At 37.4% G+C, this 26,795-nt stretch overlaps 1 protein-coding gene across 2 annotated transcripts in view; it reads right to left on the reverse strand.

Annotated features, from left to right (window-relative positions):
- The window catches only part of LOC118894786 (ceruloplasmin), a 67,704-nt gene that overhangs the window by 36,011 nt on the left and 4,898 nt on the right, over nucleotides 1–26,795 (reverse strand). For both annotated transcript variants that reach the window (XM_036851347.1, XM_036851349.1), the window contains exons 2-9: nucleotides 22,520–22,767; nucleotides 20,500–20,712; nucleotides 19,960–20,133; nucleotides 18,095–18,349; nucleotides 16,622–16,793; nucleotides 12,554–12,693; nucleotides 11,253–11,390; nucleotides 10,004–10,218 (exon numbers count right to left, since the gene is read on the reverse strand). In XM_036851347.1, coding sequence (XP_036707242.1) covers nucleotides 10,004–10,218; nucleotides 11,253–11,390; nucleotides 12,554–12,693; nucleotides 16,622–16,793; nucleotides 18,095–18,349; nucleotides 19,960–20,133; nucleotides 20,500–20,712; nucleotides 22,520–22,767 — 1,555 coding nt within the window. The remainder of the gene's footprint in view (nucleotides 1–10,003; nucleotides 10,219–11,252; nucleotides 11,391–12,553; nucleotides 12,694–16,621; nucleotides 16,794–18,094; nucleotides 18,350–19,959; nucleotides 20,134–20,499; nucleotides 20,713–22,519; nucleotides 22,768–26,795) is intronic.

The raw sequence follows: 26,795 nt of genomic DNA on the forward strand, positions 1-26,795 counted from the left end.
GAATCAATGATGCAAATGGTCTTAAGAAAGCTCCCATAAGTCAGAAGAAAAGATTCAAAGATGAAAAATATATACCTAGTAATGATTTTAGAGAGAAGTTATAAAAGGGTGAGACATAATAATAATAAATAATGGTGGAAATATTCACCACTATAAAGGGGAAAGACTAGAGTATTCAAATTCAAAAACTTCACTGAAAACAAGACAAAATTAGTAATATAGACCTATACCTAAAAATGTACTGGTAAAATTTTTGGACTTCAGAGAGACAAATTTCTACAATAATCCATTTTAAAAGTTACCATGAACATTGGACTCCTCTAGTACAATAAATGTCAGAGGAAGTTAGAGCAGCAATTACGTTTTTTGGGGAAAAGATTATGATTGAAAAATTCTATACAGGCAAAGCACAACAAAGTGACATTTTCAGATGTGTCAGGATTCCAGCAGGGAACTTCTATAATCACTTACATACTGACCTGCAGAGAAAACTTCAGTGAAAAGTTTACAGGTCACATTTCCTAATTATAATGCAACAAAACTGAAAATTACTCATGAAAGGACAAAAAGTAAAAAAAAAGAAAGATAATATTTTGTCCAAATAACTCAGATCAAAGAAGAAACAAAATAGAATTTCTAAGAATTTAGTAAGTAATGTCCATGAGAACACTACAAGTCATAATGTATGGAATATAATTAAACATATAAACTGAGAGTCTGAAATGTTTATTTTGAGCAAAGCCAAATAAAAATAAATATTGTAAATATCTGAAAATTTTAGGAAAATAAAAAGAAGGAGTTAATAAAAGCAAAAGAAATTTATAAAAATGTAAAGGTATTAAAATTCTTCCCGATTTATTTAATGCAGATAGTACAACTATGATATATCACTAAAAAAGCACACAGAAGCTAAACTAATATCACTTATAGCTTAGATGAGAAATTCTAAATAAAACACTATCAAATTCAACACAGAAATATATTAAAAAAAACACCATGCTCAAAGTAATATTTTTTTCCCCAGAAGTGCAAGGTTGGTTCAATAGGAAATTCTTAATGTACTTGGTCACACTTATTGGTCAAAGGAGAAAAGATAGGTAATAATTCAAGGAAATCTAAAAATAAATTTTTATAAAATTTGACATTCTGGCAGTAGCTCTTCCTTTTGTGTTTCCCTCAGATTTTTGCAGGGCTGCCTCTTTAAAATTTAGATCTCACCTCAAATAATACTTCCACATTATCTAAACTATAATTTCTATTCACTATCACATTACCCTATTTTGTTTTTTTAAAACACATATCACTTTCTGAGGTTATTTTTATTTTTTCTGTTTGCTTATCTCCTCTCCTTTCCATGCCATCACTCCCTTTGCCCCTTCCTCTCTGCTACACCACACACTAGAATATAAACTCTATTAGAGCAGGTCTTATTTACCAATGAATTCTGTGCCTAGCACAGTACTTTTTTTTATTTTTGTTTTGTTTTTTTTTTTTTTTTTTTGCAGCTCAAGTGATTTTAAACGGAAAACACAGTGCCAGCAAACCAGAAATAGAATAAAAAGTAACAACTAATACCCAATGTCATATTTAGTGGTAAAATAATGAGATATTTTCATTAATCTCAGACACTAAACAAGGAACTATTTAACTTACTGTGAATATTTTATCCAATCTGAAGCCACATGGCTAATACGTGAAAAAACCAGGATGAGGACTTTTTTTTTTTATTTTCTGGCCACACTTTGCAGCATGTGGGATCTTAGCTCTCTGACCAGGGATCAGACCTGCACTCCCTGTATTGGAAAGGCAGAGTCTTAACCACTGGACTGCTAGGGAGGTCCCCAGGATGAGGACTTTTAATAGTTCCTGTAGACCTTCCTGTGTTGTGACTCTTTCATTTGACAAATGAAGAAAACAAAATATGTAGAGAAAAAAACTCACATTTTAAATCTCAACTCACTGAGTATCAGTTCCTCTTCTGTAAAAATGGGGATAACAATACTTAGCCTCTTGGGTTACTGTGAAGGTTAAATGAAGTAAAATGTGCAAAGTGCCTAAACGGAGTTCAATAAACATTAGTCTCCTTTTATTCCTTTCCAAGGTAAGCACAAGATAAAAGAATGGAATTTAAAGGTAGAAAACCAGGGACTTCCCTGGTGGTCCAGTGGTTAAGAATACGCCTTCCAATGCAGGGGACACGGGTTTGATCCCTGGTCGGAGAACTAAGATCCCACATGCAGTGGGGCAACTAAGCCCGTGCCACAACTACTGAGCCTGCACTCTCTGGAGCCCGTTCGTCACAACCAGAGAGAAGCTCATGCACCACAATGAAGAGCCGATGCACCACAACAAAAGATCCCACATGCCGCAACAAAGATCCCGCATGCCACAACTAAGACCCAATGCAGCCAAATAAATAAATAGATAAAATTTTTTTAAATGGTTGTAAAAATCTTTAAAAAAAAATAAAGGTAGAAAACCATTTTTTTTCAGTAACATATTTAAAAATTTTAAATGATGGCATTACCATTTATAATAGACAAATAAAAATAAAATATCTAGGCATACACTTAAAAAAATCCAAAACCTATATAAGGGGAACTATAAAATACTCCTGAAAAACACAAAAGTAGACTTGAACAAGTGGAAAGACATATGTTCTTGTGCAGGGTTACTCAACTTTATAATAATGGCTGTTTTTCCTAATTTAATTTGTATATTTGAGACAATCCCAATAAAACACTCTCAGGATTTTTTTTTTTTTTTCTGGAGCCAGGGTAAGCTTTTACAAGCTTCATTAGAAAGAATAAGTAAGCAAAAATGGCCATTAAAATGATGAAAAAAGTGCCTTGAGGAATGGCTACAAGTCATTTAAACACATTATAGAGGCTCTGTAATTATAATAGTATGGTATTGGTGCATGAATAGATAGAGAACAATGGAATAGAATAGAAAATCAAGAAATGGACTCAATTGTGTTTGAAAATTTAGTATCTGATAAAGGGGAGCATTTAAATCAATGGGCTAAAGTGTGACTTTTTTAAAAAAAATTTATTTATTTAGGCTGCGTCAGGTCTTAGTTGTGGCAAGCGGCACCTTCATTGCCACGTGCAAGATCTTCATTGCGACCAGTGGGCTCTTAGTTGCGGTGTGTGGGATCTTTAGTTGTGGCATGTATGTGGGATCTAGTTCCCTGAACAGGGATCAAACCCAGGCCCCTGCATTGGGAGTGCGGGGTCTTAGCCACTAGACCACCAGGGAAGTCCCCTAAAGTGTGACTTTTTAATAAATGGTGTTGAGATAACTGGATAGCCATTTAGAAAAAGATAAATTTGATCTATTCCTTAACTGTACGCCAGCATAAATTCTAAATGGAACAGAGACTTAAAAGTGAAAAGTGAAACCTTATAAGTACTTGAAGGCAGAATGGGTGAATTCCTTTATAACCTGAGAGTTGTGAAAACTTTCTTAACTATGACTTGGAATCCATTAACAATAAAGGAAAAGATGATAGAAATAAAAATTTCACATGGTAAACAACAACATCCATAAGCAAAGTATAAAGGCAAATGATAAACTAAGATAAAAAATATTTACAACTAATATCTCAAAGACTTTCTATAACTAATATATAGAAAGCTTCTAAATCAGTGAAGAAAAATAACCTTATAGAAAAATGGGATAAAGTTATGAACAATTCATGGAAAAGAAGTGAATATAGTTCTTAATGACTTGAAAAAATGTTCAACAACTAATAATAAGAGAAACACAAATTAAAATTACAGAGGTACTGTTTATGTCCTATCAGACTGGTAAAAATCCCCAAATTTGATAATACACTTATGAACTGTGGAAAACAGATAATCTAATCTCATACCTGGTGGGAGTATAAAATGGTACAATTCCTATGGAAGGGAATTTGGCAATATCTAGCAAAAGAGTACATGTGTTTATCCTTTGCCCCAGCAGAACCAAATTTATTCCAAGGACATGTTGTCAAAATACAAAGAGACATATGAACAAGGCTACCCGTTACAATGTATTTGTTAAGAGCAAAGACTGGAAAGAGCGCAAACACCTGCCAAATAGTGGACCGATTGTATAAACTGAGGCATGTCTACACCAGGGAGTAATATCCACTGGAAAAAAGAATGAGGAATATTTCCATATATTACAATATAAAGACTTACAGATTATATTGTTAAGTGAAAAAAGAAAGTTAGAATATGAATACACACCCACACACGTTTGTTTTTTAAATAAAATAAATAAAATAATTCTTTTATTCTTTAAATAAAAGAATAAGAATTAGAGAAGAAATCAATGACATTGAAAACAGTAAATCAATAGAAAAAAATCAGTGAAACTAAAAGCTGATTATTGGAAAAGATCAATAAAATCAATCAGTCTTTAGTCAGGCTAACTAAGAAAAAAAGAAAGAGAACACGAATTACTAATATCAGAAATGAAATATGGGATATCAATACAGATCCTATGGACATTAAAAGAATAATAAAGGAATACTACGAACAAATCTATGCCCATAAATTTGATAACCTACATGAAATGGATCAACTCCTTGAAAGGCGCAATTTGCTAAAACACACAAGAAGAAATAGACACTCTGAATAGGCCTGTATCTACTAAAGAAATTTAACCAATAGCTAGTAACCTTCCAGAACAGCCCAGAAGTGTTCATTGGTGAATTCTACCAAACATTTAAGGAAGAAATTATACCAACTCTCTTTAAATCCATCAGAGGACAAAAACAGAGAGAATACTTCTTATCTCATTCTAGCAGGTATTACTCTAATACCAAGACCAGACAAAGACATTACAAAAAAACTAGAGATGAATAACTCTAATAAATATAGATGTAAAATACCTAAAAATAATTAGCAAATAGAATCTGAAAATGTATAAAAAGAACTATACCGTGACCAAGTGGGATTTATCACAGGTATTCAAGCCTGGCTTAACATTCAAAAATCAGTTAATGTGATCCATCACATCAATAGGCTAAAGAAGGAAAGTCACGTGGTCATATCAATAGATACAGAAAAAGCATTTGACAAAATCCAACACCCATTCATGATCAAAACAAACAAACAAACAAACAAACCTCTTAGTAAAATAAGAATGGGGGAACTCCTCAACTTGATAAAGAATATCTACCAAAAAACTACTGCTAAGATAATACTTAATGGTGAGAAACTAGAAGCTTTCCCACTAAAATCAGGTACAAAACAAGGATGTCCCCTCTCATCACTCCTTTTCAATATCATACTGGAAGTTTTAGCTAGTGCAATATGACAAGAAAAGGAAATAAAACGTATACAGATTGGGAAGAAAGAAAGTAACTGTCTTTGTTCACAGATCACATGATCATCTATGTAGAAAATCCAAAAGGATTGACAAGGTAACTCCTGTAACTAATAAGCAATTATAGCAAGGTTACAGGAGGCAAGGTTAATATACAAAAGTCAATCAATCTCATATATACTAGCAATGAAAAGTGGAATTTGAAATTAAAAACAATACCATTTACATTAGCATCCTCCTAATGAAATACTTAGTTATAAATCTAAAAGAATATGTACAAGATCTTATATGAGGAAAACGAAAAACTCTGGTGAATGAAATTAAAGAACTAAGTAACTGTTCATGGATAGGAAGACTCAATACTGCCAAGTTTCAGTTCTTCCCAACTTGATCTATAGATTCAATGCAGTCTGAATCAAAATCCCAGCAAATTACTTGTGAATGTCTACAAACTGATTCTAAAGTTAACCTGGAGAGGCCAAAGGCCCAAAATAGCCAACACAATTTTGAAGAAAAATGAAGTTGGAGGACTGACACTCCCCAACTTCAAACCTTACTATAACACTCCAGTAATCAAGACAGTGTGGTATTGGTGAAAAAATAGATCAATAGATCAATAGAAAAAATAGAGAGCTAAGAAACAGCCACATAAATTTAGTCAACTGATCTCTGACAAAGGAACTAAGATAGTCTTTTCAATAAATGGTGCTATAACAGATGGATATCCACATGCAAAATAATGAATCTAGACATAGACCTTACACTCTTCACAAAAATTAACTCAAAAATGGCTCATAGACCTAAACATAAAGTGCAAAACTGTAAAACTCCTAGAAGATAACATAGGAGAAAGTCTAGATGACTTTGGATATGGCAATAGCTTTTTAGATACAACACCAAGGGCACAATCTATGAAAGAAAGAATTGATAAGCTGGATTTTATTAAAATTAAATTCCATGCTCTGAAGAAAATATTGTCAAGAGAATGAGAAGACAAGCCACAGACTGGGAGGAAAATATTCACAAAGGATACACCTGATAAAAGACTGTTTATCAAAACATAAAAAGAACCCTTAAAGCTCAACATTAACAACCCAATTAACAAATGGGTGAAAGACCTTAACAGACAAATGTACAGATGGCAAATGGCAAACAAGCATTTGAAAAGATGCTCTATGTTACATGTCATTAAAACAACGAGATACCACTACACACTTATTAGAATGGCCAAAATCTGGAACATGACAACACCAAATTCTGGCAAGAATGTGGAGCAATGGGAACTCTAACATTCACTTCTAGTGGGAATGCAAAATGGTACAGCCACTTTGGAAGAGAGTTTGTAAGGTTTTTTTTTTTAAACTAAACATACTCTTACCATATAATCCAGCAAATGGGTTCCTTGGTATGTCCCCAAAAGAAATGAAAACTTATGTCTACACAAAAACCTTCATATGGATGTTTATTCATAAAGCAGGTTTATTCATAATTGCCAAAACTTGGAAGTAATCAAGATGTTCTTCAGTAGGTGAATGGATAAACTGTAGTACGTCCAGACAATGGAGTATTATTCATCGTTAAAAAGAAATAAGCTACTGAGCCATGAAAAGACTTGGAGGAAACTTAAATGCAAATTATTAAGTGAAAGAGGCCAATCTGAAAAGGCTACACATTGTATGGTTCCAACTATATGACAATCTGGAAAAGGCAAAACTCTGGAGAGAGTGAAAAGACCGGGTTTGCTAGGAGTTGGGGGTTGGAAGGAAGGGATAAATAGATGGAGCACAGAGGAGTTTTAGGGCAGTGAAAATACTCTGTATGATACTGTAATGATGGATACATGGATCTACTTTGTTGGGGATATTGATATTGGGGGAGGGCGTGTGTGGGGGAGTAAGAGGTATACGGGAAATCTCTGAACTTTATCCTCAATTTTGCTGTAAACATTAAAGTGCTCTAAAAAATAAAGTTAATAAAAATAATAGTGAAAAATAAATAAAAGAATAAAGCTTTTAAAAAGTTATCTATAGTGAGGGAATAGGTGACTGGGAAGAAAGGATAGATGCTAGATTTCTTTGAATCTGCTTCTTTTTGTAGATATGATGTTGGAGTCAGGTAAATGTTTTACATAATTATAAAACAATGTTACAGTTTAAAAAGCAATCCCTAAAAAATAAAATAAATAAATACATTAAAATAAATAAATAAATAAATAAATAAATAACCTGTGTATCCAGTGGGTGGCAAAACTCCACAGGGAGGAACTATTCCAAGTGACTTTAAATCTGTAATTTGACTGAACATCCTTAGTGGGATCCACTCTAAAGACAAAAAGGGCTGCAAAACTGTTTTCAGTAATTATATTGTTGGCTGTAGTGTTGTAATTGTAATCCTGAGACTGTTGTGTCTATATTGTGGGATGAAATGAGTGCATATTTATGCTGGTATTATTGAAAACTCAGCTTTTTCAGTGCAGCTGAAGGGAGATACAGATATAAGAACAATGAGGTTAAGTAAACAAACAAACAAACAAACAAAATCCATAGACCTGAATTTGAATAGAAAGTATCAGTATGAACTCATGATGAATTTTATTAAAAAACGTTTTTTTCAATTCTGCTCACTGAAAAGGCTTAGGAACAACGATTAATCCAATAGCACTGAGCACCCCTAATGCCCTGACTGTAGTTTTAAAAATAATTTCTTACTGAAAAGAACCAGGACTTTTTCGGAGAAATGACTGATTTCAGGTCTGGCTCAGAAAATGTACAATATGAACCTGAAATAGCTTTTTATACCAGAAGTCAAAGAAGCTTCAAAGACTACTAAGTTCATGTAAAAATGAAGTCAACCTGAGCAAGTCCCCCAGTGGCAAAAAATAGGACATTTTGAGCGTCAATAAGTATAATAGCAATGAATTGAAGCATACTAAATAGGCTTAAATCCATCAGTTTACAATAGTACTTAAAAATAAACTATTAAAAACCTTTGAAGTATGCTAGGAGAGAACTAGTAATTCTAAAACTTGTAAATAAAAGGAAAAGATCAAGCATTTGTCATTCCTTTCTCATATAACACGTACCTCAGGGCAACCAAATAGTCCAATAAGAGACGTTTCTGTTTATACAAGTATAGTAGCTAATAAACACAGAAGGAATGATGGAATCAAAATATTACTATTGTGCAACACCTGATTAGTTTATGAATCTAGGAAATGTTTATCAATAGCTGACAACATCCCTGACTGAGAGACAAGTATACATTATATACTCCTTGATCGAGGTACCCAGTACCACACATGAAGTAGTATTGCAAAAAATAAAAAAAAATCTAACCTGAATCTGATCAAGCTTGTAGATCTAGCCACTGATTTATAGGAAATAGAGTAAAAGAGAAAGAAACATGTTAAATGACACCACAGGAATGCAATCAGTAAAATCTAGATGTGAGAACTTCTACAGGATAAAAGACTTTTGCAACAGAAAAACGCAAGAAAATATCTTGAGAAACATATCAACTGATTGTAATGTGTGTAATTATTTGAGTGCCTATCCACACAACAAACTTGAAACAATTAAAGGACAAATGTTCAATTAAAATGTGAACATTGGGGCTTCCCTGGTGGCGCAGTGGTTGGGGGTCTGCCTGCCAGTGCAGGGGACACGGGCTCGAGCCCTGGTCTGGGAGGATCCCGCATGCCGCGGAGCGACTGGGCCCGTGAGCCACAGTTGCTGAGCCTGCGCATCTGGAGTCTGTGCTCCGCAACAAGAGAGGCCGCGATAACAAGATGCCCGCGCACCGCAATGAAGAGTGGCCCCCGCAAGAGAGGCCGCGATAACAAGATGCCCGCGCACCGCGATGAGGAGTGGCCCCCGCTTGCCGCAGCTGGAGAAGGCCCTCGCACAGCAGCGAGGATCCAACACAAAAATAAATAAATAAATAAATAAATAAATAAAATTAAAAAAACAAAAAAAAAAAAAAAAAAAACACTAGGAGAGATTAGTACTTTAAAAAAAAAAAATGTGAACATTGATTGGAAATCTGATGATATTAAGGAATTATGATGATGCTTTAAGATGTGATAACTGTATTGAATGCATTTTTAAAGGAATCTTTCTCTTTTAAAGATTTATTTTAAAATATTTATTTTAGAGCTAAAAACAATGGTGGGATTAGGGATTTCTATTTCTAGATCAAAGGGTCATTTTCCCATTTCATTTTTTTTTAACTTTATTTTATATTGGAGTGTAGCCAATTAACAATGTTGTGATAGTTTCAGGTGCACAGCAAAGGAACTCAGCCGTACATATACATGTATCCTTTCTCCCCTAAACTCCCCTCCCATCCAGGCTGCCACATAAAAAATATTTTAAGCACTATTTCCTTAGTGAATGTTGAGTGACGTATTATCATTAATAGGTGATTTTTTAAAACGTGTGTGTTGAAGTCTAATGGTATCTTAATAGACTTTGGATTCCAAGGAAAATCTTGTTTCCAACTCATCTTGGAACAATCATGTTAGCCAGAGAATCTCTGCACAATATAGATATAAGCCTAAGAAAAAATTATAATAAACATTATGCGTGGAACCCTCACTGCCTCAAACCCCAGAATTTTCCTTATAATAATGATAATTCAAAGGGATTGGAAAATCATTTTCATTTTCCCTCATTGGACTTACCAGTCTCCCATTTGCAAGTAAACTTCCTTTCCTGCATATTTTCATTGGCCCGATAAGCCCAGTAAATATATCTTTGGTGGGATCCACAGCAGAATAATACATCTTAGCTAGACAGACAGGGTCTTTGTAAGTGGGTCCTACTTCTTTGGGGACAGTCCATTCATAGGTGAATGTTCCTTTGGGTACCACATGGGAGGCTGAAGGAGGAGGCGCACCTGTAAGAAAGGTCACACTGGAGAGGTAAAGTATGCTTTCTAAGGTCATCACTTGAGCCATGGGTAGAGTGCATTTAGTCTAGGATAACCCACTTCTGTGCTCCTTTTATGAATTAGAGTGGAATCCTACCAGTGTCAGGTCACAAATGGGAATAATTTTCTCCAGGAAGTCTCCTCTAAACCTCTGTCTGAGATTGGTGCCTGCTATAGTCTGAATGTTTATGTTTCCCCAAAATTCACATATTGGAATCCTAATGCGCAATATGATGGTGGTCGAGGTGGTGTTTAGGAGGTAATTTGGTCATGAGAGTGGAGCCCTTCTGAGGGGGATTAGTGCCCAGACAAAAGAGATCCCACAGAGTTCCCTAGCCCCTTCCTCCACGTGAGGATACAAGAAGTCTAAGACCCAGACTAGGGTCTTCATTTGTCAGCCTTGACATACAAAAATACCTGAATACTTTCATGTAATGGAATATTTTGTATCACTAAAATTATATTCATAAAATGTTTATAGTGCTAAGAAAGCAAACTCTGGGTACAAAATTATAGTGATAAGTATATTTATATTCTATGATCTCAAACACATGTAATTATTATTTACACAGATCAAAGAGTGGAGGACATACAAAAATATAATAGTGGTTGTCTATAGAAATATGGATAATATTTTTGGCTACACCTTTTTATATTTTTTAAATATTCTAGAATGTACATCTAATCTTATAATTGCAAGAATATTTTTCAAATTTAACAATCACCCAAATAGAACTCTGGAAATGTATAATTGATGCAATCCAAATAAGTTACTAGCAGCATTGTCAATAATCATCCAATTAAGGTAGGACAAAATTCCACAAGCATATTGGAAATGGTAGGAAGAGATTTACTTGCTTCCTGGCATGATGCTGAGAACGGTATATGAGAAGTTTCCTCAGAAGTTCCTGCCTTTGGTTTTTGCAGGACAATTTTCCCGGGGGTGACCAGCACAGTAGGTTATTAAACATTATTGTTTGGTTACGGAGTGTTGTACTCACTTCTGCTTGAGTTGTAGTACGTGCCCTCGTTGCTTTTATCGACTCTCACCCCAATTGGCTCAATACTGAGGGGATATGTTCCTTTGTTATGGAAGGTGACTCTGATGGTGTCTCCCACCTCTGCCGAAATGACAGGACCTAGGGACAAAGAGAGAATCATTATCCTCCCTGATATATAGCATACAGAATGCATAAGACAGTTGTTTTCTTTGCCTTGTCCTCTGGCAAGAACCACTGGAAGCAACATGCTTATTGTTGCAAATGGAAAGCTTGGTTTTTAAAAAATTCAATATCAATTTGACATGCGGAGACCAGAAAAAGATGAGAGGGGCTTTCTTACTTAACTTCAGGTAATGAAATTTGTTACCATTTTTATCCAAGTTAGTTCACAAGCTTCATACATCTATAACATACTATTCAGAGTATCTACACTCTCCTCACCCTATTTTTCTGTGGACCAGATGTGTGTTATTTGTCCCAAGAGTCAGGAGAATGCCATAAACCTTGACCACCCAAAGGGGGTAAGTTAAATTGTCTTGGCTGTGAAAAGTAACACCACTGTTGTGGATTTCCCATCACCAAAATCAATATTATTACTAAATATAGAACAAAAACACAGAAATATAGTACAAAAATATTTTATGTAATATATTAAATGATACTTATTGAGAGCTTCTTATGTGCTCTTCTGAGTGTTTATGTGAATTAACTCATTTAATCCTTACAACAGCTTTATGAAGTAGGGACTATTGTTATTATTGTTCCCATTTTACAGAAAGGGAACAGGCACAGAAAGTTGAGTACTTTCAAAGGTAACACCGCTAATAGGTGAAGCGTGAGGACAGTCTGAATCCACTCACTTGCTATTCTGCCCAAGTGCCTGAGCAAGAACAGGTCTCTGGGCTCCGCCTGGGGGCAGCCTGCAGGAGGCTCGAAAACAAACCCAACCTGTCTCATTAGCAGCTGAATTTCATTTCTAAGGGAATGTACATCTGGCTAAAAGCGGAAACTAACAGCTTTACTGTCTATTTAAACAAAGTCACACAAACCCCTTACCTCTCTGAAGAAAAAAAATAATCAATCATTTGAAGTCAGCCTGGCTTTTAATGATGAAGATTTACTATGGGTAATTTACATTTGGAAAAGTAATTAGCTGCTGCATTTTATTGATGATTCCTCTTCCATGTCCATAGTTTATAGGTAGAAATCATGCCACAGGTTCTGAAGCTTCTGTTCTTTCTGAGGTTGATTGTAGCTCAGGGGAAGAGTGCATTAGTCATATGTATTCTGCACAGACTCACCCAGGATGCCAAGATGTTCCTCTTCAGGGCCTCTCTCCTTTCGATTTGTAAAGGAGCCATCTGTGTACTCACGATAAACCAGCTTTTTATATGAGCCTCCAATTCTCGTAGAACCATGTTCAAAAAATACCTCTGAATCACTGCCAAAAGAAAAAAGGTTTAATTCTGGAGTTGAAAGCAGAACAGAGTCAGGTCGTCACATAGGATACTAACTGAAGAGAAAAATTCTGACCTGTGCTTAGAAATTACCCATTATTTACCAAATACTCCTCAGGGGAGCAGATAGTACTAGGCACCTTATAGAAGGATGTTCAGTTAAGGGGTGGAGACTCATGGCATAGAGATGTTATTTTTTCAAGCGAAGCGAAAAAAAATTTCAAGAGGGTCCATGTCAACCCCTGACAGTTAATAAATTGTCCTGCAATAGAATCTTTTTAATAAAGTATGAAATGTCTAAAAATACAGTAACTATCGTTTGTTGCATATTAGCCTTCAGAAGCTTTCATTTATTGTCTGAAACTCATATGACGATGCAACAAAGTTGGTATTCTCCTCCCCAGTTTACAGTAATCTGCATTTCCGTCAATACTCTTCCTTAATTGCTTCAGGATTTTCATTACCTCCTTTTTGAACTCGGTGTCTATCAGACTGAAGAGGTCTGTTTCATTGTTTGTTCCTTCAGGGGAATTCTCTTGGTCTTTTAACTGGGAGTGGTTCCTCTGCTTCTTCATTTTGCTTACATTTCTCTTACTCTGTGAGTTTAGGAGAAGCAGTTACCTACCGTAGTCTTGGAAGGTTATTTATATGCGGGAGCTTGTGTGGTTTTACTATTTTCTGGCTTGAGGGCCACTTTTAGTTGGGATGCCTTCTACCTCTGTCCTCAGCACGCGCTGGCCCTTATCCCCTGGATAGAGGGCGTGCAGACGTGGTGACCGGCGTGCCCTCCCGGGCCCTGTGAGGGCGGAGGCGGCGATTGGCTCCCGGTTCTCTCAGTGGCGGAGGCCCAGCCCGCCCCCACCCCTGGAGCTCCTGTAGGCAGCGTCCTGTGGCCTGAGAGCGCATGCTCGGGGAGAAGACGCTCCTTTGGCAGTCCTGCCCCTCCCCTCGCGCAACCCCCAACGATGGCACCGTACCTTCAGGCTGTCCTGGCGCAGCCAACGCCAGTGCTCTCCCCGGGTCTAACCTCCAAAGCCTGAGCTTCAGCCCCCACCCACACCTGTGGACGAATGTCTCAGGCTGGGGAGCTCAGGGTGGAGGTACCAACCATCCCTGCAAGTCTCTCTCCATTTTACCTTCCGCAAACTGGTTGCTGCGCTCTCCTCCGAGGCGCCGAAGCTCCCCCTCTGTCCTGGCTGATCTCCCCGCCAGTCAGGGGACTTCCCAGGTTGTAGGAACTTTTCTTCTAACCCAGCTCCCTCCCAGGGGCACAGGTCCTGTCCCAATTCCTTTCTCTCTCTCTCTTTTTTTTGTTTTTTCTTTTGTCCTACCCAGGTACGTGGAGATTTTCTTGCCCTTTCAGAAGTCTGAGGTCTTCTGCCGGCGTTCAGTAGATGTTCTATGAGAATCGTTCCACGCGTAGATGTATTTTTGATGTATTTCTGGGAGGAGGTGAGCTCCACGTCCTACTCCTCTGCCATCCGCTCCCCATTCTCCCCATTTTATAAATGAAAAAATGAAATCTCAGAAAGGCATTTGACTTGCCAAAGCCACCCCACTCATCTCTTCTCCCATTTGACAAATGTATGGAACATCTGCTCTTTACCAGGAACCCTGTTATATGCTGATGACATACCCATAAGCAAGCTGGACCCGTCCCCATCCACATGGACTTTACATCTGTCCTAGAAGACAGACTACAAATCAATCAATATAATAACATGTAATAAGCACAGAGCGTTATAAAACATTTCTCCTGGGGTTGGGGAAAGTGATGGGGAGAGGCCCCAAAGGCTTTCCAGAGGAAGAGTTTCTTTAAAATTATCTAGAGGAGAAGTGGAGTTAAAGTGATAGAATATGTGTGTGGGGAGAATGGGGCGGGTATTTGCAAAGAGGAAACAGCCTGTGGGAAGGCTCAGAGAAGACAGCAAGCATGGCATCTCTTATAAACTAGGGCAGGAGCATAGCAGGTAGGGTAGGGAAACAGGTCAGCAGCCTGCTTTTAAAATCTCAATGAGAGGAAGTGGTGACTTCAGAGATATTAGCAAAGAGGTTGGAGAGAAGCAAACAACTTTCCGAGATATTTAGGATATAATGAGGCAGCATTTGATGAGGAGAGAAGGAGGGATCAGTGAAGGAGGGAGGGAGTCAAGGGTGGTGCTCAGGCTTTGGGCTTGAGCGGTGGATGGATGGCGATACCATTCATGCAGAGAGGGAAACTCAGATTTGTGGGGAAGACAATGGATTCAGACTTGGACATATTGATTTGGAGGAGCCTCATCCAAGTGGAGTGTCCACTAAGCAGTTCAAAATGCAAATCTGCAATTTATAAGAGCCTTCTGGGCTGGAGATACAGCTTTGGGAGTCATTGCATCTGAATGTCAGTGTGGCGGGGACTTAAATCTCTGCTTCAGTAGTCACAGGCTTGGGTAGAGTCAGGCCCAGCTATTGGCCTGTTGTTTGCTGTTGAGTGAATCACTTAACCTTTCCAAGTAGATGTGTGGCAAACAAGGCTTCTCTAAAGAGGTGATGTTTGGGCAGAGACATGGAGCAGGGGTGTGGTATAATCTCACTGACATTTTTGAAAGATCGCTTTGGCTGTTTTATGAGGAATGCACAGTTGGAAAGGAAGACTGAGGCAGGAAGAACAGCTGGGGGGCCGTGGAAGTCATCAGACATGTACCAAAGGTACTTGTATGCATCAAAGGACACTATCAAGAGAGTGAAAAGAAAACCTACAGAATAAGGGGAAATACTTGCAAAGCAGATATATCTGATAAGGGATTAATATCCAAAATATAAAAAGAACTCTTATAACTTAACAACAACAAAAAACCCCAAATAACCCAATTAAAAAATGGGCAAAGGACTTGAACAGACATTTCTTCAAATTGCCAACAAGAACATGAAAAGATGCTCAGAATCACTAAGCATCAGGGAAATGCAAATCAGAACCACCATTAGATACCTCTTTGTACCTGTTAAGATGGCTATTTTTTTTTAAAAAATGGAAAATAAATGTTGGCAATTAAAAGAGTAATTAGAACCCTTGTACATTGCTGATGGGAATGTAAAATGGTGAAGCTGCTGTAGAAAACCATATGGTGGTTCCTCAAAAAATTAAAAATAGAATTATCATATGATCAAGCAATTCCACTCCTAGATGTATACCCAAAGGAACTGAAAGCAGAGACCTAAACATATACTTGTACTCCAGTGTTCATAGTGGCATTATTCACAACAGCCGAAAGGTAGAAGCAACCCAAATGTCCATCAACAGATAGATGGATAAATAAAACATGGTATATGAATACAGTGGAATATTATTCAGCCTTAAAGAGGAATGAAATTCTGATACACGCTACAACATGGATGAACCTTGAAAACATTATACTAAATAAAATAAGCCAAACAAAAAAGGACAAATATTACATGATTCTACTTGCATAAGGTGCCTAGAATAGGCAAATTCATAGAGACAGAATGTAGAATAGAAGTTATCAGGGGATGGGGAGTTTTTGTTTAGTGGACACAGCATTTCTGCTTGGAACGATGAAAGAGTTCTGGGAATGGACAGTGTTGATGATTATACGACCTTGTGAATGTACTTAATGCTGCTGGATTTTATAGTGCTATGTTTTCAGAAATAGAAAGCAAGTGAACTGATCTAATTGTATTCAATGTTTTCTGAGAGTTTTGTTGAGCATTTGAAAACTTTTAAATCTATTCTTTTTCACGGACTCAGAAGTCCTATTTCTTAAACTTGGACTCACTACCAAACCTTAATAAATATTTAGCAGTCTAGTTACTCAATTTCAGGTACCAATTAAAATTTTAATCACTGAATCAGCCTTTTATGATTTTTTTGGGGGGGAGGCATATTTTGAAATAATATCTTTTTTTCTGAATTACCTTCCAGGTGCTGTTAAGTTTTCTTTGGTGAAGGTGTCTATGCCGGAGGGTGCATAGTTCCAGATGATTTCCTCAGCAGCGATGTAGTAGTGTCTAACATGTTTGCCACGGATATCGTTCTCAGATGAAGGCTTCTGACAGTCTTGTACCCAGAAAAAGGCCTGCAAACCAGCTGAAAACCACACAGGAGGAGACACTGGTTAATGAAGCCAATGTTTGTCTCTCCTATTGCCTTGTAAATGCTGCTGGTGAAAAGACAGATGGAAACTGAAGAAATAGATAGCTAGAAACAATACTATAAACTAGAGTAACCAGTTGTATATAAATCACTCATGGAAAATTCAAGCAGTGAAAAAAAAAATCTCTATATGGCACAGAGAAGTGATATTTCTAGTGTTTTCAAAAATGTGGAACCAGTTTCTGTGGGGTTTCGCTTGGGAAGTCTTGATGAGGAAGAAAAAAAAAAGGACACATTAATAGATAAGTGATGTGGGGAGAAATGAAATTTCACCATTTAATTTCACTTTTTTTGGGGGGGCCACGCCACGTGGCTCGTGGAATCTTAGTTCCTGGACCAGGAATTGAATCTGCACCCTTGGCAGTGAAAATGCAGAGTCCTAACCACCAGACCGCTAGGGAATTCCCTCACTGTTTTATTTTATCAGTGAGTCAGCATTGAAATAAATAATGCTTTAATGAGAAAAAATAGATAAGTGATGAAGAGATGCTCTGCCATATTTTAGGGGATATGGTGGGGTGGAGGATGAGGAATAGAATGAGCATGTATTATTATTGTTCTCTTAGATAAAATGGTTATGCACCTGCTGTGCTGTGCCTTCTGCTGCCATGATCACATTTGATGAATAAGATCGTGTTTGAAAGTCAAAGTAACATACTCAAAGACCCAGATTAAACCTAATTTCTTCAGAAGACCGATATTGCAAACTGATATTTTTCAAGAACTGGGGATATTTTATTGCCTTATATTAAAGAGATGGAGGAGAGATTTAGCATGTTAAACTAAGGAATAGTTGGACTCAAATAAAGGACAAAGTTGGTTATATTTAATAGAACAAGTCAAAAAAAAAAAAAAAACAAGCTACTTTTCAGCACAATATACAAATCTTCTGGTGTTTAAAATATTGTGTATTTTACAAATCTGGGAAGCTGTATGCAGTGTTATACTTTTAGGGTAGAGCTATACATCAGAGCCAATTTTTTCTTTTCCAAAAATTAACGTATTTTCAATTTTTAATTACTTTATAAATGCTCCAGTCTTTCAGTCTTTTTAAAAAATTACATTATGATGCATACTGTCAGAGGAATAAAATTAAGTTACCAGTTCAAAGCTCAGATCATTCCAAAGTTATTTAGCTTTTAGATTCTGATTTCCAATAATCACCCCATTAATAGTGTAACTGAGACATGACTCTTTTCTCAACTGACAGCTAATTTCAGGTAAAGATGCCTTACCTTTCAGATGGTTTAGATTCTGACAGCTAAGCATCCATTCTCCAGGGTTCTGGGCCACCATAAAAACATCAAAGAGGGTAGCAGGAAAGAGATTGATTGTATCAACACGGTAGTTCTTATTAGTCAACACTTGCCCGTGGAAGAAAGCTGCGTGCACATCAACTTCATTACCCATACCAAAAAGATACCATTTTACTCTGTCCTCAGCACACATGGAGAGTCCTGGGAGACTTCCAAAAGCATATCCATTCACAGCTGTAAGTCAAGAGCAAAGATTGTGACTAACAGACATTGGTGACTGGGATATTGATTGTTACCTCTAAATAAAATCAATTTGGGATTGAAAATACCTGGCACACATGCTGCTATTCTTCCCTCCTGTACCCACATCAGACATTGTTAATCAATCACAGTACTCTTTCATTTTGGACCTGAATTCAGCCTCAAGATTTTTGTCAACACAATATTAGCACATGAACACAACACTGAAGATGAAATCTATTTGCTCTCTTTGTTATAAACTCTACACCTCAGTATGTTCATGTGTATATTTGTAAATACAAATGTGTACATATATACATACATATATATAAATGTGCACACATATAGTAAATAGAAAAAACACTGAAGTTTATTTAGGAATCAATCATGTATCGTTGGTGGTGGTGGTATGGATGATGTCAGTGTTTTTTGTTATTGTTTATCAGAACTTTTCCAATTTTCTACAGTGAATGTGAATTGCTTTTGTAAGAAGAACACAAGGGAAACTTTTTTTTTTTTAAAGATTGAAAGACAAAATTGGAAGAAATGTGAAGGAGGAAAGAAGAAATGCAGGGGAAGGACAGTAGGAACAAGTGACCAGAGCCACAAAGACCTAAGAGGTCAAAAGCAGGATAGCCTGATTCTTCAAAGAAACTAAGGGTCACTGCTCAAACTGGGAGGTCCTAGAGTTAAGGTAGAAATCAGTTCTGGGAAGTATTGTGAGGTAACCAGATGCAACAGGGATACCAAACCAGGCTTAGCCAGACTAGAAGTTTGAGTCTCTAACACCTATTTTGGTTAGCACATAACAGAGGCTGGATTAAAATATGGAAAGAGGATCTTTCAGCCAGAAATAAGCAAAAGTTGGAAATAAAAATCCATACTTTGTTAATTAGTTAATTTTTCTTCTTTGATAGTACAGTTATTTTTGTGTCCTCATTTTCTGAGTAAGGGTTATCTTTAAGAAGCTAAACACAAACTGATGAAAATCTATACTTATTGGTTTAGTTCGTATTAAGGGATTTGATTTTTTTATGCAAATTCTGAGTGATAGACTATGTTACTAACCCCATTATTTTGTGTCTGAGAATCAAGGAGAAGCCCAGGCAGTAAAGAAAGCATTTTTAGAAGAAATAAAGTGAACTAAAATATAGGAAAAAATGATGCAAGGTTGGGGGGGGCGGGTGTTGAAGAACAATATGTATGTAAAAGAAATACCTTTTAGAACTAGTGGTTTAAACTATTTTCTTAATTATAGTGCAATACTTTACAATATAATTTAACAATTTTAGGCTGCCTCAAATAATTTTTAGAATGAGTTGGGAGAATAAAAAATATACAAATATAACATGCATATACATTTAACCATAATTGATAATGTTTTATCCTTATTGGTTTGGAAACAATTTGATGTATCCAGCTTTACCTGGCTCAGAGTTTTGATTGGACATGTTTAGCTGAATATCAAGTTGCACATCCAATATGCTTTGTTACCAAGGGCATAGATTAGAAACACACTACTTATTCATGTGAGGGAATAAGAGTAGCAGAATTAATGGACCGAGAAAAATAAGATAAAGTTAACAGATCTTATGTAATCTTACAATACATTCTGTTACTCTCCTGGAAGTCTTCATTGTCTTTGTCAACCTTCTCTGGTTCAGAGCAGTAGGTCTTAATGTTGTCTTCTAGGTACCAGCTGAGATTTTCATCCACAACAGAAAACATCACCACAAATTCTTTGTCAATATTTTTTTCTTTTTCTTTATCCAGAGAATCTGAAGTGAAAATTACTATTTCAGTAGAACTTAATTTTTAGCATGAATTTTAGCATGTGATTTATAGTTTAAAAAATTTTTGTATTTATTTTCCTAATAAACCAGAAATCTAAACCAGTCACTTCTGTTTTATAGACTTGGAAACATTTAGGGAATTTACGTTAAGTAACCTGAATGTTGTTCCATGTATTCATTTTTCTCCTTACCCTTCCCTGCTCTTCCTTTCCTTTTTTTCTAGACTGACTCACTGCCTCTCTACCTTACCTACTCAATCATAACACATAAGACTTAAAGTATATTTAAAAAACAAACCTCCCTCTCTACTGTCTTTAGTCATTTACTGTGAGTAATAATGAAAAAATGTACCTTTTTTACAGTGTATTAAGGGTCCAATGAGTCCTGTGGCGATATCTCTTGGAGCATCAATGTGGGAATGGTAAATCCTGGTCACACAATTGCTGTCTTCCTTACCAGGACCTTGTTCTGGGTTGGCATGCAATATGTACATACACTGTTCACCTGGCCGCACTTTGTCGTCTGCTTTTTGAAAATCTGTGGTGTTATCAGGGTAGATGGCCCCTAGGAAACAACATGCAATGAAATTACAAATTGAATGTGTTTGAGCTTAAATGAGAAAATAGATGGTCTATTAATTCATTCAGCAAACATTTATTCAACATCTAGTATGTATCCCCTTGGGAACGCAGTGGTGTTCTATTTGAGCACAGAAGAATAAAAGGCAAATGGCTACAGGGTCTGGAAGTTTCACAGAAAATGTTATCATTTTTTATACTTGACTGAGTCTTCAAGGAGCAGTAATAGATATGTCAGCAGCATAATGACTGTTGGTTTGCAATTTAAAGAACCACTTTTGCCCTGGGGTTATGGTATGGAAGTAAGAGCAAAATGGCTACTTTCTCCTATCACTTGAAGCTTCTTGTATGATATCAGATTTTTGCCTGTGAAGTAATCATGGGATTGTTTAATTTTGTAAATTTCCAAACATATGCAAAAGTTGAGAGAATAATATAATGAACTTCCACGTGCCCAACAACCCAGCTTTAGCAATGATCAACTCAAGGCCAATCTTGTTTCATCTATACCCTCACCCACTCTTAACAGTGATTAGTCATGATCAGTGAATTATTCTAAAGCAAATCCCTGACATCATATCATTTCATTCATAAATAATTGAGTATGTATCTCTAAAAGAACTCTTTTTTCTTCTAACATAACCACAATACAATGATCATACCTTAAAAATGATTAAAACTATAATATACCATGAAATTGTAAAAAATAAATAAGATGGCAGTCAGCTTTTATGCTATGAATGTAATTGTTTGGTTTAGAAAAACAAATTTAAAAATATAGAAGATCAAAACATTCACCCTGTAAAGCAATACCTCTTTTAAATAGAAAACCAAGAATTAATTAAAACTAATTTTATCCTGATTTCCAAACTTGATCCTTATAATTTCAATGAACATGGCCTCAGCATTTTTGCCTATGATAATAGCTGACATTTATTGAGCTATTATTGTGTACTCTCATTGTCCCTATTTTATAGATGAGAAAACTGAAGCACAGAGAATTTAAGTTAACTTGTCCAAGGTCATTCAGTCAATAAAAGGCAACACTGCACTCAAACATCGGTCTATTAATTTTGAAGCTCTTGTTCTTAATCACAACAAAACACCATCTCCCTTCATCATCATCACCGTCATCATCATCATCATCATCATCATCATGTACTAAGAATGAGATCACAAGCACCAAATCTAATATTTGTTCTTCCTGCACCATCTTTAAGGATTCCAAGTCCTACATTCAAATGACCTTTTGGTTAACAGATGTGACTCTGGGACCATCCAGCCACCTGCACTACTTGGCTACTGTATGAGACTACTCATGCTGCCTTAGCTGGGACAGAGTTTATCCAAAGTTAGGATGGAAGGTGACAATGGCTACAGTATGTTCACATGTAGGAACTTCAAAGAGAAGACAATCCCCATCTTGAGTCCCGTTTCTTCCTTCTGGATCTTTGTCTTTTCCAGGCTTTAATGCACACTGCCCATTTCTCTTATTTTGACCATTTGTCTGGAAAGGCGTTGGGCACTGGGAAGGAAGTCCCAGGTCTCACTGACTCTCACTACATGAGTCCACACAGAAATTCTATCACATTCACACTTCACACAAAACAAGCACAACCCAGAGAAACACAGTGTTATTAGGATGAACCAAAATACTTATTCATAAAATAGTTTAGAGCTAAACAACATAGTACAGGTCTTATCCAGGAGGAAAGTCCATAATCTCAGAAGTTAAGAAGTGTTCCTACTGAAAAGGAAGAGGAAATTCCAGCTAGCATATGAGCTGAACTTACCCTCATGCTCCTTATAGTAAGTCATTCCATGTGCATGAAAAGTATAAGGCCTAGAGGCAAAGTTTTTAAAATGTACATAAACTGTATCTCCAGTTTCAGCTTTGATAATAGGGCCTAAAAACCCCAGCCAGACAGGTTTCTCTATAATCGTCTTAAAGGTTTCATCTGTGTACTGAAGATACAGGGCCTTCTTGTAGACTTTTCCAATTCTATTGGGGCCATTTTGAAGATAGATATTGGAATGTTCCCTGCAAAGGAGAAGAAGACAACTCTATTAGAAGCCATCACTTCTGGGGATAATATTATAATGAAAGAGAAATGAATGACCATATCATATTAAATGTTTGCCAGTTGTTGTAGAGATGCCTCCAAAAAATGAAGAGGAGAGCTGGCACTTAGCCCTGTTATTTTAGTTATGTGAGGTGTCACACATCAGCTATAGGGCAGACCACCATGTGTGGATGTGCCATAAAAATGTAATGCATCTTACCAGAGTATTTCCTGAAGATTTTCATGGTAAAACACAGAGGCATTGTGGAGTAGAATACAAAATTAAAGTGAAATATTAAAATAAAGCAGTTAATGAAGGCATTTCTCACTTATGGCGTACCTCTTTCAGCAACTGGAAAAATCTGAGTTTATAAGCATTCAATCTGGATATGTGAGATGTGAAAGTGAGTGCATATTTTTTTCCTAAAGTAAAACTAATAATGCTAAAGTAATTCCATCTTTTTAATTTCTTTTAGCAAAACTAAATCAAAGTTGGAATTGATTCATCAATGTGTGTGGGTCTTAAAATTATCTGCATTTGAATTACCTCTGTGGTTTTTTAATCCCTTGCTAGCAAAAATACTTGAACATTGAATGTTTATATTCTGGTTAGTGGCTGATTAATAGTTGCTTAAAACTTCCCTAAAAATATCAGCAAATTGAATAGTAGCCAGGAAAAAAAAAAGAAAAGAAAAGAAAGCAAGTTTGATATTCAAACTTTTGAACTGATTCTTAAGCTGTTGTCCTTAATGCAAGCCCAGAGAGTTCAGTGGGATCTATTTGTGGGCAATGCCATCTAGCCATTCAGGGGAACCCACTTAAAACCTGGACTTTGGCAAGCCCTTCCACAACCGAGGTCCCCTCCACTAGAATAAAAACTGCTAACCCCAGCTGATGGGATGGGGTTTGTGTTTGTTCGTGTGTGTGTTTGCGCGCGCGCGTGTGTTTTGCCTACTTTGATCTCGGTGACTTTTGACACCTTACCATTTTCCATTCAACCCATATGAGGCCAGATAACCTGACTGAGGAGGAATAAACTTTGTCTTGTTTCCTCAGCGGGAAGCTCATCAGAAAGAGTGAGGGGTACTTTTCCATTCTCTCTTCAAGATGAAGGCAGGGCTCGTCTGGGAGCTCTGGACTTTCTCTGTTGCAAGGTCCAAGTTTAAAGACCTGTTTTTTTTTAAAAATCTAGGGCTCTGGCCTAATGTTTCTTAAGTTTTCATGTGCACAGGAATCTACTGAGGACCTTGATAAAATGCAAGTTCCTAGGCCCCAGCCCCACTGATTCTGCTTCTGTGCTGCTGGTGTGAGGGTCAGGCATCTGCATTTACTAACAAATACCCCTTTTCGTTCTGATGCCGCTCTGCGTTCATGGGCAACCTGAGTAGGGGAGGCTGCAAGGGGAAGGGGAAGAAAGCGGCCCAATCCCATAGGCAGTGGGATTCCTGGAGAACATGAGACAGTAAAATGGCAGGTTCTGTTTCCAGGCCGTACCCTGGTCGTGGTCAAACGTCTGCTGGCATGGCAGCATGGAGCCACCAGATTGAGCCTGAGTGCTGGGACCAGGGAGCAGAGCCGCTTGGCAGTGGTCCTGGTGGCTGCGTTTGGGCATTGGGAACAGGCTTTGGAGATAGTAGAGCCCCCGTGTTCTGAATTGACCAGGGGGTTTCAACAATGAGCATCTCATAGCTGTCACACTAGGGACCCCAATTTTTAAAATCCTGGATTGTTTAAACCCCAGGATTCTCAACTTGTTCACTGAAAGATGAATGAGATGGGGTTCCCTTCCCCTATCATGGTGGGAGAAGGGCCAAGCTGGAAGTTAGAAAAATAAAGAAGTGACATTTTCTGTACCCGGGATGGCAAATCCATGCTTAGGCCTTTATTTCTCGTATTTGTTTTCATTTTCTAATTGTTTGTTGCAGTTTCCATTTTGTTAGAACCAAACAGAAAAAAAAAAAAAAAAAAATTAAGAAAGGCTCTGAGAGACTTCGAGGACATCAAAATACATGGGAAGACATTCTTCCCTGGAAACTGCAGCATTAGTACGGACAGGAGTATTCTTAATAAATAGATGTTTTACCAACAGCAAAATTCGGAGGTACTGAAGGCCACTGAGATTAAAGGCGGATTCATCCAGTCTACACTGCTGAGAGGAGGTCAGGAAGAGGGCAGTTCACTCAGGCACGCAGCGGCAGCTGCAAAGCTTACAGTGCAAGGATGGAATTACTCTTGGGTCACACCAGAGGAGCCTGGACAGCTCAGTCTCACACAGGTCCGTCTAAGCCTCGGGGTAAATTTCCTCCAGTGTCTGTACACACTCTTATTGCTAGGGGATTGGCCCCAATGATATTTAACAAATTTTTTTTAAAAATTTTTATTTATTTGCTTTTTTATTTATGGCTTGTGTTGGGTCTTCGTTTCTGTGCGAGGGCTTTCTCTAGTTGCGGCAAGCGGGGGCCACTCTTCATCGCGGTGCGCGGGCCTCTCACTATCGTGGCCTCTCTTGTTGCGGAGCACAGGCTCCAGACGCACAGGCTCAGCAGTTGTGGCTCACGGGCCTAGTTGCTCCGTGGCATGTGGGATCTTCCGGGACCAGGGCTCGAACCCGTGTCCCCTGCATTGGCAGGCAGATTCCCAACCACTGCGCCACCAGGGAAGCCCCCCAATGATATTTAAATAGAGATTCTAATCTGTGTTCTACCATGCTCTGTGGATCCATATCTTAAATAAAGCCAGAGTTTAAAAATAGCCCTCAAGGGCTTCCCTGGTGGCGCAGTGGTTGAGAATCTGCCTGCCAATGCAGGGGACACGGGTTCGAGTCCTGGTCTGGGAAGATCGCACATGCCGCAGAGCAACTGGGCCCGTGAGCCACAACTACTGAGCCTGCGCGTCTGGAGCCTGTGCTCCGCAACGGGAGAGGCCGCGATAGTGAGAGGCCCGCGCACCGCGATGAGGAGTGGCCCCCGCTTGCCACAACTAGAGAAAGCCCTCGCACAGAAACGAAGACCCAACACAGCCATAAATAAATAAATAAACAAATACTTTAAAATGCTGTATAGTATTGCAAATAAATATTATAAAAAAAAATAGCCCTCAAATTCTTAAGGCTTCATTTATAGTGTGTATTTATATTTCCTAAATGTGCCTCTAAAGCATTAAGGAATATGTGACATCCCATTTCAATAAACTGTAGCAGACTTTGTCAAAATGCTTTCATTGTATTGAAATTCTCCTGTATTCATCATTTCCTGAAATAGGAGAAGCATTGTCTAAGTTTTGGGATTCGTTTTTTTGTGTACAAAGATTTTTGGGGGAGGAGTGTGAAACTTACTTAAAAAATAATTGATCTGAAATTATAATCTATCCAGTATTTTTAACATTTGGAATTCCTTTTATATACATAGCAATATGCAAAATGTGTTTACCATCTTGTCTTTTTTTCTGAAACAAAATTAAATCTTAACCAAACTGGGAAATATTTCATATCATGTGATAGCGTGGGGGAGGCCTGTTTGCTTATGCTCTGTCTACAAAGGAACATCAAACTGTCATTAGGGAATGTCTATTTAACTTTAAGAGCACAGCTTCGGGGACAAAGCATCAGTTACTGGAAGCTTGCAGGAAGTTTGCCAGTCAGATATCCAGTCAAAAAAATCTATTATGGTTGTTCTTTGACCCAAACAAGTAATTCACATCAATCATAGTTCTTTCTGTTGGCAACTGTAACATGTTCTTTTCTATTCATTACAATAGCTATGTCCCCCTCTCAGTAAACACATCCTTCCTTTTTAGCGCCCCCAATTCCTATAATCCTATAGCAATTCCTCTAGTTTCTGGTAGATTCAGACCCAGAAGTGAGTTCTTAATGGTAGGGGAATTAAAACATTTTTTACACTGCCTTAGTAAGATAATAATAATGCTACTCCCTCCCATAAATTCAGAATGTACTCAAGGGGGCCTTGGTTTATGTTTAGCCATGGTTACTACAATGTGGGTAACACAC

This window comes from Balaenoptera musculus, chromosome 4, assembly GCF_009873245.2.
Source record: "Balaenoptera musculus isolate JJ_BM4_2016_0621 chromosome 4, mBalMus1.pri.v3, whole genome shotgun sequence".
Classification (NCBI taxonomy): domain Eukaryota; kingdom Metazoa; phylum Chordata; class Mammalia; order Artiodactyla; family Balaenopteridae; genus Balaenoptera; species Balaenoptera musculus.